Source organism: Phyllostomus hastatus, unplaced genomic scaffold (genome assembly GCF_019186645.2).
Source record: "Phyllostomus hastatus isolate PE091 unplaced genomic scaffold, TTU_PhHast_1.1 phas_contig_65, whole genome shotgun sequence".
Taxonomy (NCBI): Eukaryota; Metazoa; Chordata; class Mammalia; order Chiroptera; family Phyllostomidae; genus Phyllostomus; species Phyllostomus hastatus.
The window spans coordinates 10,246,084-10,265,319 of NW_025333932.1; the positions used below are offsets into that span (position 1 = coordinate 10,246,084).

The following is a 19,236-nucleotide window of genomic DNA, read 5'->3' on the forward strand; positions in this document are numbered from 1 at the left end:
CAGTTAACCTTGAACATGGATTTGAACTGCACAGGTACACTTACATGTGGGTTTTTGTTGATAACAGGCCCTTCCTAACCATGTGTTCTGCATGTGCAGATTCAACCACCATGGATCAAAAATAGTATTTTCTGTTCGGTCTTGTGAATCTGCAGGTGGGAAGGCAAAAATACTTTTGATTCTTAGTTGTTTCAAACTATAAATGTGAAGGGCTGGCTACAGACTCAAGAGTTATACGAGGATTTTTGACTGATTTGGTTTGGCACCCCTAACCCCCACATTGTTCAGGGGTTTAACTGTACTTAGTTAATCCAATTCTGACTTTGGGGGCAATGCAAACATCTGTTGGGTTAGTCCTTGTATGGTGTTTGCTGAGCAGGATCTGGAAGCCCAGACGTACAGATGAGTTAATTCTAGAGGGTCCTCAAGTTTACCCTTGGTTCCCCCCAAGGTGAGTTTGCATTTTACATTTTAGCAAAGAACTTGAGCCATCATCTAACACTAATACATCTTTGACTACAGTTGAAAATTCTACCTATCCTTACCTGTCTCCGTTACAATAAAATCCTAGCTTTCATCAGAAAATACATTGGCTGTACTGTTTTTGTTTGTTTTGTGTGGGGACAATGACATTGTTCCAATTTTGTCACTAAGCAAGTGGCAAGTGGGGTCCATTCTAATTTGAGGCTATGGTGAAAACCATCATCTGAGTTTCTCAATATTGTGCTCTAGTGAAGAACCTACCCAGAGCTTCCCACTAGCCAGCATCACACAGGCTGCTCTCACTTAAAGGCATCTTTTAAAGAAAAGAACAATTGAGCTTTGTGTGATTATTGGCATCACTTAATGGTGTAGTTAGGTGTGTTAGTACAGGCTATAATGTTCTTACCACATGTGGTCTAAAATATTCAAATTTAGGGCTTTATCAGAACAAAAATATATATTTCATAATAGAACTTAAATAGGGAGGGTAAATTGGAGGTTAGAGAAAACAAAGTAGGAAAATAAAGTCATGTTTACTATGAAAAGCTGTAACTCATGAGGTTCCACATAGCAGGCTACAGGTGACTATAATTGGACTCAGAACTGACCAAAAAACACAACAAGAAGAAAAGACAGTAACAGAGTCTATCACACTTAAAAGAAAAGTAGTCAGCTGTTCAGGAGAAGCACAGGTTTACTGGAGTTGAGACCTGAGAGATCTTTTTCACATGTGATACAGCTATCAGCTTTAGAGACACATTATTGAAAATATAAGCTTTGATGACTGCTTTTACTAATAGAAGCAGACAACATAGAAAAAAAGCACAATGCAAAAAAAGGTAATTCTGTGAAGAGTCAAAATGTGGATCAGATGTGAAGCTCTGGAAATATCCCAGAGGATAAGATTTAGATTTCTTGTATTTCCTAGTTGGGAATACAAACTTGTTTTAATACAATCCAAAAACTAAGTTACAAAATTCATTTCAAAACCAAATTATTCTTAGACCTAAGGCCACAATGTTCTCTATAATGTCACAGACAATTGAAGTAGACTACATAGATTATTTATCTGAGGAACACGGTTTTCTAAATAAATGTGCTTTTAATAGCTAATCTTTATATAGCAGAGAGATAATACAGTTTAAAATGCTACATTTTATGGTTGTACTATCTATTTGTAAACTTCATTTTTCAAAGGTTAAAATATTACCCACAAAAGAATTTTCTGTTTCAGTTATGTTCAATTGTTTAATTAATGTTGGTTACTTTTCACGAAGACTTAATATAAAGTGTAAACTTAAAAACTCATTACACATCTGTGAAATGCAGCAGTTAACTACAACTAAATTTACAATAATTGTAGGGATGGGAAAAGAACGTAGAAACTGGAGGGAATAGTATTCAATATCTGAATAACACACCTACTGTTGTACTGAAAAAATAATTTATTAAACAAATATAATACTGGGAATAAAATGCATTATAAAGGTAAAAAAGTAAATTCTAAATATAAATAACACTCGCTTTCCTAATTAACAAGAATTTTTCTTCACTCATTCCAAATTTACAATCGTATGAAAGACCAGATTTTGAAACTGTATGGTTTACTTTAAAACAGAAATGTAGTGTTATAATATCTGGAATTTAGCATAGATAATCATGTTTTATTAGATTAAAAATTAACTTAAATGATTGTTCTTTTTAAACATAATATAATATTTTGAAAGATACAAGTAGAACAGTGTGTTATGTTTTCTTTCTTTCTCCCACACTACTAAACACATTTCTGGTACACTTTGTGGAAAATACTCTGAGACAATGCATACCTGGGGCATTTTTGACATAAGACTTTTAAAATTTTGGTATTTTGGTAGTCTTCTTTTTAGATCAAAGATGAAAAACAGCCATTGGATCTGTTGATCTATGTGAGTTAAATTTTAGATAATGACATCTTAATACATTCATCAAGATACTGACACACTTTTAGATAGTGAGGGAAAAAAAAATGAAGCTTGTTATTTTATTTCCCCAGCAAGTTTCCCTCAGGTTTTAAAAAATATATGGAGTTCAATATATCAACTAGGATCTCAAAATGCTAGCATTATTATGATGCTTACTAACAGCAATATGCAAAACAGTAGAAATAGAAAATGAATAACTCCACACTATAAAAATGAAACAAGGCACTTTTGACAACTGTACACAAAACAGAAATGAACACTTTTTTATAAAGCTAAATAAGCAGACCCCAGGAGACTTGTAAAAAGTGAAGTACTGAAGTCCGTACATAACTCTACTCACTAAAGAAATTCACCAATTCAACTTGGCACAAAAGACTTTAATTACCATAAAGTGCATCACTTGGCTAAATATATTAAAAAGAAAATTGCCAAGAACAGAATATAGCAACATATTTATACATATAGACATGCAATGCCAGGAGTCTACATAGCTAGGAACTCTGTGTGTGTGTATGGCTTTTTATTTGTATTTTTTTGAATAACTCCTTATTTGCTTAGAGTCCATAATATATTTTCAAAAGAGTATGCCTTGATTAGCAAAAGAGGTAGTGTTCTCAAAGAGGCAAACTCACTGATTCTATAGGTAGAGATTTAAGATAAAGATTATGTAGAAAATAAACAAGTATAACAATAAACCAGGACACTTAAAGTATTTTGATATTAATGAATTAACTTTTAAAATCAAGGCTATTTTAGCACTTTAGTTATATTATCACAGCTCTTTCAAATAGTTTTCCTTTGGTACTAGAAAGTTTTCTACTTTTAATAGTAGCATTCTAAATAAGCAGTTTTTATTTTGAGATGGTAAACATTTCAACATTTAAAACTTAGTTCTTTACCAACTAAATCATGGCAGAGACACAAAGAAGTATATCTCAACCAGATGGTGAGAGCAACATGCAATAAATTTCCATTTGACTAATATAACTGGTAACATAAATACACATTGGTGGTTTGGAGCAATATACTGACAAAAAAACAAAATAATTTATGCACAGTATTTAAGGATGTGGGTCTTGATAGTAGAACTCTAACTAGACTTTTTTTTAGTGTATTAAATCCAAAGGTTGAATAAAAGACAATTTAAAGTATCAGTGAATATACTTCTTACCCCCATAACTTAAAACACTTTTCTTCATGTAAACTTTATACATGTGCATTCTCACTATTTTCAGTAAATAATCTAAAGCTTCTGAGATGTAGAAAGGGAAGGAATAGCTATGATGGATTAGTCTTCTTCTGCATGATAAGCCACTTCTGCTACTTCTACCTCTAACACAGAATTTTCAGGTTCACTAAAACTTAAGCATGACTTGTCATCAGCTCTGCAAAGAAAGAGAAACACATCACTGTCAAGGCAGGATGCATGCTATTACCTTTAAAAATCTTTTATGTAAAGAATATTTAAATGTTTAATGAAAAAATATAATATAATGTAATATTTTTCACTTGTCACTGCCAAAGAACTTTTAGAGATATATTTTTAATTCTATCAGCTCTTCCAACAACCATTTATCAATAAAAATCTAGTTTGTGATTACCCTTACAAACATGAAATTTATTGTCATAATTATAGCTTAACAATTACTGGTAAAGTATTAATAATTAGCTTGGATTTATATGCAATAAAAATTCTATAGGCTTTTAAAAATACTATTTTTGTCATTCCTATCATGTAGGCAGGGTAGTGGCTATTACAGTGTCCCACATTTTGAATGGAAAAAGACTGACATTGTGGGAGATTAATTTGTCAAAATCCACAAAATTAATTAATTGACTCACAGCCCAGTTAATTCAGACATAGCTTCAAATTAGGTATTTTTATAAAAACTCTTAGAGCCTATCTGCCAAAGACTCAGTGTTAATGGGCAGCCTAGAATACCTACAGTCTTTCTCTGTGTGCTCAGCAGATTCATGATGCAACAATAAATGACTGTGTAAAAGATACTCTACTGAGTATTATAACAACTTCCCTCCAGTTATTCTGATGATTAGGCTATAATAAACTAAACATTATATACCTGGATTCTTCATCCAAGAATTCTTGACCAAACTGAAGTACAGGGGCATCCACCTTTAGGATCTGTTCACCTTCTGTACCTGACAAGTGCAGTGACTCCTCAGGTTCTAAACACAATGCTCTACAAGTAAATTACAGTAAGTTATTTTCCTATCAAATGTCTTCTTGAAATAATTATGTATGTTTGTTGTGAATATATGTAGCTTTCGTTGTCTTCAGCTGTTAAATCTTAATATAGTCATAAATTGCTGACTGGGAGTGAACAAAAACATTATTATTTATGATTAATTTAAAATGATTTCAGCATCAATTCAGTGCATGCTGATGAGAAAGCAAACTAAAACTTTGTATGTAAAAATTTGGCATAAATGCCTAGAAACAAAGCTGTCATTTAAATAGGTTAAAATGAATAATGTTTATCCTGTTGAACAGCTAGAGGCTTAGTATCCTGAAGTTTCCCATTCTTCAAATGTTCAGTCTCCTAAATAAATAATTGATAAATAAATTTTCTCAATCTACAAGGAAGGACATGAAGAGTCCATGACTTTTAAATTAGAAATTTCCTAAAGCATATTAAATACAAAGGGTGTTTACCCTAGAGTAGAGAGTTGACTTAGAGTAGAAATGCAGGTATTGAAACACACCTGATCCTTTTCTCTAGCATCTCTATATGTAGTTGCTTCTCACTGAGCAGTTTCTTCAGTGACTCCACCTCTTTTTGTTTTTCAAATAATTCTTTCTGAAAACGGTAGTTTGTCTCCTCTAAAGTTTCACAGAAAGCCTTAAAAACAAACAAAAAAATCTTATGTAGAAAAAGAATAAAATTAATTATGTATACAGTATCTTCCTATTTGTATTAGCTCAGTGATAGTAAACAGAAATAGTAAATACAAAACAACATATCAACTAATATGCAAAAATCAATAACAGGAGTAATAAATTAGAATATAATAAAAATATCAATTATGATGATAAATCCTACAGCTCTCCTTAGAAGGTTAAGGAAAAAATTTAAAACTTTACTGAAGGAGTTTAAATAAAGAGAGCTAAGTAAACAAAGATCTCATAAAGATTCATTACTGTAAAGAAGTAGTCTACAAAATCATTCCATCAATTTATTATAATTCCCCCCAAAATGCCAGTAGGATTTTCCATAAAACTCACATGTTAATTAAATAACCCATATAGAAGAGTATATAGCTAAATTAAATAATCCATATAGAAAAGTATATAGCTAACTTAAAGAAGAACAAGGCAGGGAATACTTATACTGCCAGATACAAAGATTTGCCAAGTATAATAATTAACAAATTATAAACTCAACAAATTAGAACATTTCACATCATAATCAATGTACAAAACCTAAAAGCTTTTCCCTTAAGATCAGGAAGAATACAGGGGTGTCCGCTTTCATCACTCTTATTCAACATAGTACTGAAAGTTCCAGCCACAGTGATTAGCAAGAAAAATAAATAAAAGGCATCCTACCGGAAAGGAGGAAGTAAAACTGTCATTATTTGCAGATGACATTATAGTCTACATAGGAAACCCTAGCAGGGGTGTCTAATCTGCAACCCGCAGGCTACATGAAGCCCACGATGGCTGTAAATGAAGCCCAACACAAAATAGTAAATTTACTTAGAACATTATGAGGTTTTATTTTTGTGAATACATGTTGCAATATATTTAATGTGTGGCCAAGACAATTCTTCTTCCAGTGTGGTCAGAGATGCCAAAAGGTTGGATACCCCTACTATAGTCTCTAACAAAGAACTACTAGACCTAATAAGTGAATTTGGCAAAATAGCAGACACAAAGTCAATATTCAGAAATTGATGGAATTTCTGTACAGCAAAAATGAACTATTAGAAAGAGAAATTAAGGAAAAAATCCCATTTACTCCAGCAACAAAAAAATGAAGTGCCTAGAAATAAATTCAACCAAGGAGGTTAAAAACCTGTACATGGAAAACTACAGAACACTGAAGAAATAAATTGAGGAAGATACAAATAAATGGAAACATAACGTGTTCATGGATTACAAGAATTAACTTCATTAAAATGTCCACACTACCCAAAGTAATCTACAGATTCAATGCAATTCCTATTCAAATAACAATGGCGTATTTCACACTTATAACAAATACTTCAAAAATTTATATGGAACAAAAATGATCCTGAATAGCCTCAGTAATCTTGAGAAAGAACAGAGTTGGAGGGATCACAATACCTGATATCAAACTATACTACAGGGCCACTGTAATCAAAACAGTATGGGATTGGCATAAGAACAGACACATATATTAATGGAACAGATAAGAGAGCCCAGAATGAAATCTATGTATCTATGGTCAACTAATATTTGACAAAGGGGGCATGACAGCTGCTTCAATAAATGGTGTTGGGAGAGGAATGGTACACACAAAAAAATATAACTAGACCACCAATGTACACCATACACTGGATAAACTCAAAATGGACAAAAGACTTAAATATAAGTGGTGATACCATAAAGTCCTAGAGGAAAACACAGGCAGTGAAATTTCAGATATCTTCCACAGCAATCTTTTGCTGTTATATCTCCTAGGGAAGGCAAATAAGGGAAAAAATAAACAAATGGGACTATATCAAATTAAAAAGCTTTCGCAGAGCTAAAGAAACCATAATCAAAATAAAAAGGGGACCAACTATATGGGAGAACATATTTACCAATGATGTATCAAACAAGGGTTTAATCTCCAAAATATATAAAGAATAAATATGACTCAACACTGGGAAGACAAACAATCCAATTAAAAACGGGCAAAGTACCTGAATGACACTTCTCCAAGGAGGACATACAGAAGGCCTATAGACATATCAAAAAATACTCAACATCACTAGTTATCAGAGATGCAAATTAAAGCCACTGAGATACCACCTCACACCTGCCAAAATGGTTATCATTAATAAATCAGCAAAAACAAGTACTGGTGAGAATGTGAAGAATAGGGAACACTGTTAATGGGAATGCAGACTGGTGCAGCCACTGTGGAAAACAGTATGAAATATCCTCAAAAAACTAAAAATGGAACTGCCTTTTGATCCAACAATTCCACTGCTGGGAATACACTCCAAGAATCCCAAAACATTAATTCAAAAGAACTTATGCACCCTAATGTTTATAGTAGTGCTGTTTACAATAGTCAAGTGTTAGAAACAGCCTAAGTGCCCATTAGTAGATGAGTGGATTAAAAAAAGTGTGGTATATTTACACAATGAAATACTATGCATCCGAAAGAAGGAATTGCTACCTTTTGAGACAGCATGGTTGTGACTGGAGACTATTATGCTAGTGAAATAAGCTAGCTGGTGAAAGACAAAATACCATACGATCTCATTTATAAAAGGAATCTAATGAACAAAATAAATTAACAGGCAACACAGAACTAGAGACATGGAATCATGAACAGACTGACAGCTGCAAGAGGGGAATGTGGAGATAGAGATGGTGTACATAAGTGGAAGGGATTAGTCAAAAATGTGTGTGAAAGATGCATGGACATGGACAAGGACAATGGTTTAGGGAATGACTGTTGGAGCAAGGATTGTGAGGGGTGGAGGAGGATAAGGTGGGAAAAATTGGGCCAAGTGTAATAGAATAAATAAGTATAATAATAAAAAAACAAATAGAGAATCTCAATAAGAAAACTACAGAATGACAAGAAAAGATAAATTATGGATTTGAAAAGTACAATTAAAATGAAAAAAATTAACAAGAGGGGCTCAACAGCAGATGGAGATGTCAGAGAAAAGAATTGGTGAACTTGAAGATAGATCAATATAGACTCCAACTTGAAAAAAGAGAACTAAATGAAGAAAAATAAATAACACTGAAGAAACATGTCATACAATACAAAGTATACAAACATATAGGTGGGTAATAGAAATCCTACAAAAGGAAGTATGAAACAAAAAAGGACTGAAAAATTATTTGAACAGATAATGGCCAACACATTCCTAGGTCTGATGTTGAGCATTAACCTGCCAAAACTAAGAAGCTTGATGGTCCAAAGAATGATAAACACAAAGAGATCTATGAGGTTGGTCCAGAAAGTACCCAGCCATGCACAATAAAAACAGACACATTTATTGAAGAGGATACAAGATATAAGAAACAATGTACACAGAACAGTAATGCCTCAGTCCTTTTCCAAGAGGCACTTGGGGACCTCAGACAGATCTCCCAATTGTCATCAGCTATCCTGTCATATTTTCCTGAATCTCATTGACAGTCTGAAATCTCTTCCCTTTCATAAGTGATTTTTGTTTTGGGAAAAGCCAGAAGTCACAGGGTGCCAAATCTGGGTGGAGCAGGGATGGGTTAGCTGGGTGATTTGGTTTCACCAAAAAACTGCAAGAGACATGATGCATGAGCAGGACAGTTTTTGTGATGAAGCAGCCAATCACCAGTCGCCCATAGCTGCAGCCTTCTGAATCATCTGAATACTTTCCATGGAGGAATGTCGAAGGTTGATGCAAAATCTGATGCAGATTCATTGCTCTACTCGTTCAGTCATTTTGAATGTGACAGACATAGTACACATGCTCACTCAGTGGTGTATACTGTCCCCACTGACTAGTACAGTGAAGTCATCTTTGTTCACACATATGCATTCCAGTTCACTCTCCTTGGCTGCCAAGTTACATAATGTGCAAACCATTCTTGTTATTTTAACAATGGCTGGACTCTTTCCGGACAGACCTCATATGTATTCATTTACCTTAAAAACAGTCTCATTGTGAATGACACATGACGTTATTTAGTATATTCATTATTGCTACTTTTTTTTGATTTACGTAACTTTTTTCTTTTAAAAAATCACCCAAGAAAATCTCAGATTTTTACACTTTTCCTTTCTTTAAGGAGAATGATGCAAATATATGATCCCAAACAAAAATAAAGTTAACATGCCCCTCCAGTATGTCCCATTATCAGCTGATGGCTTGCGCTTCCTATTTCACGATGCTAACATGGTTGTCTTTTTTGAGCTCACTGCATGAACTAAGCTTAAGCTCTTCCTCCATGAATATGTGGAGAGTACATTCAATGGCAGTTGCTGGCCATGGACAAGATGGTGAGCATGTGCCTTCCCTTTAGCTCTATCCCAGAGTCACTGCAGGTACCCAGAGATAGTGTAGGATTATTTTGAGAAGTGCAAAACAGGACCTCTATGCAACATAGTTTAACTACAATGAAGGCCTCAAAATTGGAGGCTGTAGATACTCTGTAAGGAGCCCAGGCTTCATCACAAGGCACTAACTCTGCTGACCTTTCTGGTCTTCACTTTCCACTTTTGCAAAAGAGGATAATAAAGTAACTACTACATGAGGTCACTCTGAGAATTAATGTATACCTCCATCTGTGAAAGTACCAAGGCCATAATGACTCACCATGTACATGGGAACAATAATATAATTAAAAGCTGACTTTTCACCAGAAACAATGGAGTCCAGAAGATAATGGAATGACACGAAATAGTGAAAGAAAAAAACCTGTCAACTAAACTATGCTTTAAAAATGAACATTCTAAACCCTGGCCTGTATGGCTTGGTTGGAGCATTATCCTCTGCACTGAAGGTTGTGGGATCAATTACTGGTCAGGGTACATACCCAAGTTGTGGATTTGATCCCCAGTCAGGGAGCCTATGAGAATTAACCAATTGATGTTTCTCTCTACATCAATATTTATGTCCCCTCCTCTCTTCCCCCTTCCTCTCTCCTTAAAAGCCACGAAAATATGTCCTCAGGTGAGGATAAAAGAAAAAAAAACATTCTCAGAAAACCAAAGACTGAGAACTTGTTTCCAACAGACCTGCCTTACAAGAGATACTACATAAAGGCTTTAAAGTTGAAGGGATTTGAAAGTAGATGATAACACCAATCCACAGGAAGAAAATAGTAAATATATGAATAAATATAAAAGAGTACATAAAATATGTTTTCTCATCATCTTATTTAAAAGACAAAAGGTTGTAGAAGGAAATAATTACTATACTGTATTGTTATATTTGTATCATACATAGATATAAAATATATACTAACAGCAACACAGTGGGCGGGGGGAGAGGATATATTGGAGCCAAGTGTATAATTTATTGGAATTAAGTTTTATTCTGAAGTAGTGTTAAGATGCATACTACCAACACCTTGAACAACCACTAGAAAATTTCTACAGAGGAATCAAAATAGTATACTTATTTATTTCATACAATGTTAGGCAGTTAAGCAGAAAGGAGACTGAAACAGATGAGAGATATGTGAAACAAATAGTAAAACGCAGATATGTCAGACTGAATAAATGCCCAACACCCCACTATATGCTATGTACAACAGACAGACTTTAGATTGAAAGATACAAACAGATTGAAAACAAAGGATGGAAAAAGATATACCAGTTAAACAGTAGCCACAATAGGGCAACAGTAAATAGGACTGTGTGGTGCTGATATGAGGATAGGTAAGTAGATCAATGAAGAATACAAAAGTCCAGAAGCAAACCCTTCTATTGATAAAGGTGTCAACACAAATCAATAAAGGGTAGTGACACAATTATATATCTATAGGAACTTGATACTCTTTTCTCACACCTTACAAAGAAATTAGCTTGGGATAGGTCAGAGACCTAAATGTAGCAGCTTCAACTCTAAAATTTCTAGGAAAAAAGTAGGAAAAAATCTTTGTGACCCTGTATTAGGCAAAGAGTTCTTAGGATATAGCACCCAAAGCATAAGCCATAAAGTGATAAAATGAACTTCACTGAAATTAAAAACAGTAGCACTTCAAAGACCATTAACAAGATGAAAAGACACGTACAGACTGGGAGAAAATATTTATAAATCATGCATCTTGGTAAGGGTCTTGTATCCAAATAAAAAACTCTTACAACTCAATAAGATGAAGAGCCCAAATTTTAAAAAATGGACAAAAGGCTTAACTAGAAAATTCATCAAAGAAAATCTGAATGGTTAAAAAGCCCATGAAAAATTGATCAACATACAAAAATCATTAGCGAAATGCAAATTAAAACTATAATGAAATACCATCATCACCCACAACAATGGATATAATAAAAAGATAGATATTATATCAATGCTCTGGTTGGTGCTCTAGGTCATACAGAGCATGATCTAGCCTCACTCCTTATTCTGCAGCCTCAACTTCCACTACTTCCTGTATATACTTGGTGTAAGCCAAGTGTCAGACAATAGGTAGTGGTGGGGATCAGAGAATGCTTGCTCTATTGAAAAGGCTGGCTGAGTTCATCTTGAGACACTTGTAGCATACAGGAAGGGAGATTCAGTGATGTCAGCCCTTCTCTTTAAAGAGGAACTAGAATGTAAAATTTAAATGTAAAATAACCCCAATTTTATAGCCTAGAGAAAAAAGAAAGAAAAAATATTTGTAAGTGAACTGGAACTCTCATACACTGTTGGTGGGAATGTAAAATGATATAGGCATTTTAGAAAATATTTGTAAGTTTCTTTAAAAAGTTAAACATGATCTTTGCCATATAATCAAATATTCCACTCCCAGGGATCAAACCAAGAGAAACAAAAACAAGTCCACACAAAGCCCTCTATGAGACTGTTCATAACAGCATTATTTATAATAGCACAAAACTGGAAATAATCCCAAACAAAATGTAGTATATGTATACAATGAAATACCATTCAGTAACAAAAAGCACTAACATGTTGATAGAGGCTATACCATGGATGACCCTCAAAAACATTATGCTAAGATCCAAGATAGCAGAGGAGTATGTGAAAGCTACACTAATTTCCTCCCAGGACCAATCTGGAATTACAACAAAATTGTAGCGTAATCATCCAGAATAACAAACTGAACAATAGCTGAAGAGGAGCCTTATAGCCATGGACAGACAGTAGAAACCATTTCACAACAATAAGACTGGTACAGAGTGTGGAAGAGACTCGAGAGGCCTGGCTGGGCTCCCATAGGCGGCAGCTGAAGTGCCAGAGGGAAAATTTCAGTGGCTAGGATTTCCCAATGAGAAGTGTGGAGTCTAAATTCCAAGCTGGGCCTCTCAGTCTATAGCACCAGAGTTGGAATGGAGCCCAGGTAATATCCAGTTGTGAAAAGCAGTGGGGTTACTGTCTGCCAGGGAACAATGGCTAGAGATACAGAAAGCCTCTTAGGGGGCCAAAACAGAAAATTTCACTGCAGCCACTTAGCCTGGGCTCCAGCAAAAGCAGGGCAGAATGGTCTAGAGAAGCTTGAGGAGACTATAGGGATGGTGATTTGGGGGAGACAACTGAGGGTGTAGTCACAAGGATCCCTGTGTTGAGTCATTCCCTATACTGCACGAGCCATCTTGTTCAGGCAGAGCAGATCCCTCCAAGTGGCATCAGCCTGAAGGGAAGCAATAGCTTCCCTTGCCGTAATTACTCTGCCCCACCTTGTGGTGCTTAAGCCTGCCTACTAATTACAGACTGACTAGATTAACAACAGAAGAGTGCAGCCACAGACCGTGGATCGCTGGTAGCCTTGAACACGCTGCCTAGGGACAGACTGGGACACCATCTGACATCACCAGTGGTGGGTCCAGAAAGAAAAGACAGTGGTAAACACTAGAATTTACTAAGATAATTTCACTGTGGTCTTCTTCATATTTTTGTGTTATTTTCCTCTCCTGCATAGCTTTTAAACATCCATTTCTTGTCCTTCAAGTTTGGGCTTACCTAGGGTACTACATTTTACATTATAGTTTATTTCAGATCTCATATTTTGCTCCTCCTATCTCTTATTCTATTTTACTTTGTTTCCTCTTATTTTCATTTTAAATTTTATTTTCTCTCTTGCTATGATTTGCTTCCTTTTGGTGCTCTTACTAATTCTACTCCCTCCAGCTACTCAAACGCATTTTTCTTGTCATTAGTCATCTCACATTCTTTTTCCTGTTCTTAAAATACCTCTATTCTCTCTCCATTTTTATCAATTTCTGTTCATTGGTTGTGGATATGGTGGTTGTTACTTCATTTCTTTATCTTTATTACTATATCTTCACCATTTTTGTATTTCAAATCTCAAATTTTACTGTTGCTCACTCCTACTCCATGTTGCCTTTCTCCTGCCCCTTTTTCTTTGTTTTAAATTTTAATATCCCCCTGTCTTAGCCTCAAGGTTTTCATTCCTCAATGTTAGTATTCCCTTTCTCTCTATCCTCTCAATATCATTACTCTTTCTAGATATCTCTTAAGCTTTTCTTTCTTTTTTCCATTTTATTCCCAACCCACCTATATTAATCTTTGCTAATTTCTTGTTGATAACACTGTGGTGGATCTTTTTCTCTGATTTGATTCCTATTTTTTTCTCTCTCACTATATTTTTTAAAAATTTCTGTTAAAACCTAATACTATACGCTTCCCATCTCTTACTCCATTCCACCTTCTTCCCTCCCTTTTTATTTATGATGTAAGCTTTACTTTTTTTCTTTCTTCGCCTTGTATTTATTCCCTACTCTTAGTATTGCTCCTCCCTCAGCACTCTCAAAATTGTTTTCGTTCAATTAGTCATCTCATACTCACTTTTCCTTTCTTATAATAGTCTTTATCTCTTTGTACCTTTATCAATATTGGCTCACTTGCTGTTGATAGTGTGTTGTTGTAGGTAGGGGTTATTTTTGTGGGTGTGGGTTTGTTTCCTGGGATGTTTGGTATTGTCCTGGCAGCAACTGTACGACAGCACACAAGATGTGGTGGGTAGAGTGACTCTCAGTCAGCCAGCCAGAGAAAAGGACCCACTAAAGAATGACCCAATAACCATGTAAACCCAATTATAACCAAATAGCCCACATAAATAGCACAAAGGGCAATCCAACATCATTAGTTCAGGAGACCAAGAGAACTGCACCACTGAAGCCCACAAGTCTCCTACTACATAAGGTCACAACAGGAAGAGAGGGAGTCAAAGCAGATCAATCTAACATGTGGAAACAAGAAGAATCACCTAAAATGGGAAGAAAAGAAACACCCCCCAACCCAATCAAAAGTAATGGAAAAGTAACTTAAGGCAATGGAAAGGAGAGATCCCCAGGAACAATGCTAAATAAAATAGATGCAACAAAACTATCAGACACTGGTTTCAAAATAATGGTTCTAAGGATGCTCAATGAGCTGTGCAAGAACTACCAAGAACTGTAGGGAAGCTACAAGGAACTTACTGAGAACTACACTAGCATAAAAAAAGGCCATAGAAACTATCAATAAGAGCCAAGAAAAAATGGAAAATAAAATATCTGAAAAGAACAACATGGCAGAAAGAATCAAAAGCAGAATAGATGAAGCAGAGAATAGAGTCAGTGAGCTGGATGGCAGTGTAGGAAAAAATTCCAAGACAAAGGGAGAATCTTAAAAGCAGCAAGGGAGAAACAGTAACATACAAGGGAGCTCCGATAAGGCCATCAGCTGATAATTCAACAGAAACACTAAGGCCAGAAGAGAATGGCAAGAAATATTCCAAGCATTGAACAGCAAAGAACTGCAACCAAGTCTACTCTACCCAGCAAGGGTCTTATTTAAAACGGGAGGTGAAATAAGGGTATTCTGAGACAAAAAAAGGCTAAAAGAACATATTTCCATCAAACCAGAATTTCAAGAGATGCTAAAAGGATTGTATTCAGAAGTTGAAGAAAAAGAGAGAGGGTAGAACACAAGAATAAAGGTAAAAAATGGCAATGAATAAGTACCTACTAATAATAACTTTAAATGTAAATGGTTTAAATGCTCCAATAAAAAAACAAAGGGTAGTTGAGTGGATAAGAAAACATGACCCACATAAATGCTGCCTATAAGAGACCCACCTCAGAACAAAAGACCTACACAGACTAAAAGTGAAGGGTTGGAAAAAAATATTCCAAGCAAATGGACAGGAACAAAAAGCTGGGCTAGTAATACTTATATAAGACAAAATAGATTTCAAAACAAAGGCCATAAAAAGAGACACAGAAGGACACTTTATAATACTCAAGGGAAGAATCCATCAAGAAGACATAAACATTATAAATATATATGCACCCAACATATGAGAATCTAAATGCATAAGAAAAATCTTGGAGGACTTCAAGAAAGGTATTGACAGCAGCACACTTATACTAGGGGATTTTAACACCCCACTGCCAACAATGGAATAGACCTTCCAAGCAGAGTCAACAAGTACATTGTGGCACTGAACAACACAGTTGTTCTCTAGATCAAATGCACTTAATTGATATGTACAGAACCTTTCACCCCAAAGCAAAATATTCATTCTCTTCAAAAGCTAATGGAACATTCTCAAAAACAGACCACATGGTAGAGCCAAACATGCCTCAACAAATTCAACAAAACTGAAATCTTATCAAGCATCTTTTCAAATCACAATGGTTTAAAACTGGAAACCCATTTCAAGGAAAGAACTCAAAAATATTGAAATTCATGGATACTGAATAACGTGCTATTAAACAATGAATGGGTTAACAATGAGATCAAGGAAGAAATAAAAAAGTTTCTGGAAAAAAATGACAATGAACACAAAACAGCCCAGAACCTATGGGACACAGAAAGGGCAGTCCTGAGAGGGAAGTTCATAGCAATACAGGTCTACCTAAAAACGATAGAAACATTTCAAATAAATAACCTAACCCTACATCTACAAGGACTGGAAGAACAACAACAAACAAATCCCAGAGCAAGTAGAAGAAAGGACATAATCAAAATCAGAGCAGAATTAAATGATACAGAGACTAAAAGAATAATTCAAAGGATCAATAAATCAAGGAGCTGGTTCTTTGAAAATAAACAAAATAGACAAGCCTTTAAGCAGACTCATCAAGAAAAAAAGAGAGAGAGCCCAAGTATATAAAATCAGAAATGAAAGAGGTGAGATTACAACTGATACCACAGATAAAAAAAGATGGTAAGAAATTACTATGAACAACTATACGGAAGAAATTTGAGAACCTGGGTGAAATGGACAAATTTATAGAAACCTATAATCTTTCAAAACTGAATCAAGCAGCAGCAGAAAGCCTGAATAGACCGACAAGAACTAGTGAAATTGAGGCAGTAGTCAAAAAACTCCTGGCACAAAAAACTCCTGGCACAAAGGCAGGATGATGGACTGCATCCAGTCCATCATCCCTGGACTGGATGATTTCACAGGGAAATTTTACCAAATACTTAGGGAAAAGCTAACTTCTATCCTGAGACTACTATATTTTGCCATGTACAATGTGCATGTTGCTGCTCAAATTTCTGAGGGAAAAATAAGGATGCATATAATACATGGGAAGTGATAAATCCTTTTTACATAAAATGTTAATCTTTTATGTTTATACATTAAAAGTGTCACACTTGAAAGTACTACAGATATATGTATGCAATATAATACCCTGTATTATGATAATCTAAATATAAAAAATTAAAAATTGAATTAAAAATTAAAATGATAAGATGTTTTTTCCTGAAAGTTTGGTCCAAAAACATGGGTGTACACTACACACAGTATAACACATTATACTAGGCGACATATGGTATTCCAAAACATTCAGGAACAGGGACAACACCCAAACTCTTTATGAGGCCAGTATTATCTTAATCCCAAAATCAGGTAAAACTGAACAAAGAAAGAAAACTACAGGCCAATATCACTGATGAACATAAATGCTAAAATCCTCAACAAAATATTGGTAAACTGCATCCAGCAATACATTAAAAAGATCATACACCATGATCAAGTGGGATTCATCCCAAGGATGTAAGGATAGTATATTTATAAATCAATAAACATAATATACCACATGAATCAAAGGAAAGACAAAAATCACATCATGACATCAATAGATGCTGAAAAAGTATTTGATAAAGTATAGTACCTACTTTTGATAAAAATGCTCAGCAAAGTAGTAATAGAGGGAGAATGCATCAACATAAAAGGCCATTATGAGAAACCTACAATCAACATCTCACTCAATGGGCAAAATTGAAAGGCTTTCTCCCTAAGATAAGGCATAAGACAGGGGTGTCCACTTTTATTCAACATAGTATTGGAAGTTTTAGCCACAGCAATCAGATAAGAAAAAGAAATAAAAGGAATCCAAATTGGAAAGGAGAAGTAAAATTTGCAAATTATTTGAAGAAAATTTGCTATATTATTTGCAGATGACATGATAATGTACCCAGAAAACCCTGTAGGCTCCACCAAAAAACTTGACCTAATAAGTGAATTTGGTAAAATAGTGGGATACAAAATCAATATTCAGAAATCAAAGGCACTTTGTACACCAACAATGAAATATCAGAAACAGAAACTAGGAAAAAATCCAATTTACTATAGCAACAAGAAAAATAAAGTACCTAGGAATAAATTTAAACAAGGAGGTTAAAGACCTATACTTGGAAAACTACAGAACACTGAAGAAAGAAATTAAGGAAGATACAAATAAATGGAAGTATATACCATGTTCATGAATTGCAAGAATTAATGTCATTAAAATGTCCATACTATCCAAAGCGATCTATAGATTCAATGAAATCCCTATAAAAATACCAATGACATATTTCACAGATTTACAACAAATATTTCAAAAATTTATATGGAACCAAAAGCAACCGCAAATGGCCTCAGCAATCTTGAGAAAGAAGATGTACAAAGTAGGAAGGACCACAGGACTTTAAATCAAACTATATTACAAGGCCACTGTAATAAAAAGATTTCGGTACTGCTGTAAGAACAGACACATAGATCAATGGGACAGAATAGAGAGCCCAGAAATAAACCCATGTCTCTATGGTCAATTAATATTTGACAAAGGGTGCAGGAGCATAAAATGGAATAAAAATAGCCTCTTTAACAAATGGTGTTGGGAGAAATGGAATGGTACATGCCAAAAAAAAGAAAAAAGAAAAACGAAAAAAAAAAAAAGAAAAATGAAACTAGACCACCAACTTAACACCACACAGCAGAAAAATGTCAGAATGAATAAAAGAGTTAAACATGAGCCATGATATCATAAAAGTCCAAGAGGAAAACTTAGGCAGTAAAACTTTAGATATCCCATGCAGCAGTATTTTCACTGATATATCCCTAAGGCAGGGGTGTCAAACTCTCTTTCATTGGGGGCCACATCAGCCTCGTGGTTGCCTTCAATGGGCCAAATGTAATTTCAACACCTTAACAATTAAGGAGTAGTAACATTTATACAGTCCTAAAATTATTTTGGCCCTTTGAAGGCAACCATGAGGCTGATGTGGCCCCTGGTGAAAATGAGTTTGACACCCCTGCTCTAAGACAAGGGAAATAAAGGACAGAATAAACAAAAGGGACTACATCAAATTAAAAACTTCCACATGGTTAAAGAAAACATCAGGAAAAAGAAAATGGCATCAAGTGTGTGGGAAAACATATTTGCCAATGATACCTTGGACAAGGGTTTGATCTCCAAAATATATAAAGAACTTGTATGACCAACACCAGAAGACAAACAATCCAATTAAGAAATGGGGCAAGGATGTGAATAGACACTTTTCCAAGGAGGTCATACAGAGGACCCATAGGCACATGAAAGGATGCTCAATATCACTAGTCATCAGAGAGAGGCAAATTAAAACCACAATGGATACCACCTGACAGTGGTCAGAATGGCCATCATTAACAAATTAACAAACAAGT

General features: G+C 34.9%; 1 protein-coding gene across 3 annotated transcripts in view; it reads right to left on the minus strand.

Annotated features, from left to right (window-relative positions):
• Nucleotides 1-1,910: 1,910 nt before the first annotated feature.
• The window catches only part of SNX16 (sorting nexin 16), a 38,996-nt gene continuing 21,670 nt past the window's right edge, over nt 1,911-19,236 (minus strand). For all 3 annotated transcript variants that reach the window (XM_045849516.1, XM_045849517.1, XM_045849518.1), the window contains 3 exons: nt 5,169-5,305; nt 4,526-4,645; nt 1,911-3,829 (listed from right to left, as the gene is read on the minus strand). In XM_045849516.1, the coding sequence (XP_045705472.1) occupies nt 3,733-3,829; nt 4,526-4,645; nt 5,169-5,305 (354 nt within the window). In that variant the 3' untranslated portion in view covers nt 1,911-3,732. The remainder of the gene's footprint in view (nt 3,830-4,525; nt 4,646-5,168; nt 5,306-19,236) is intronic.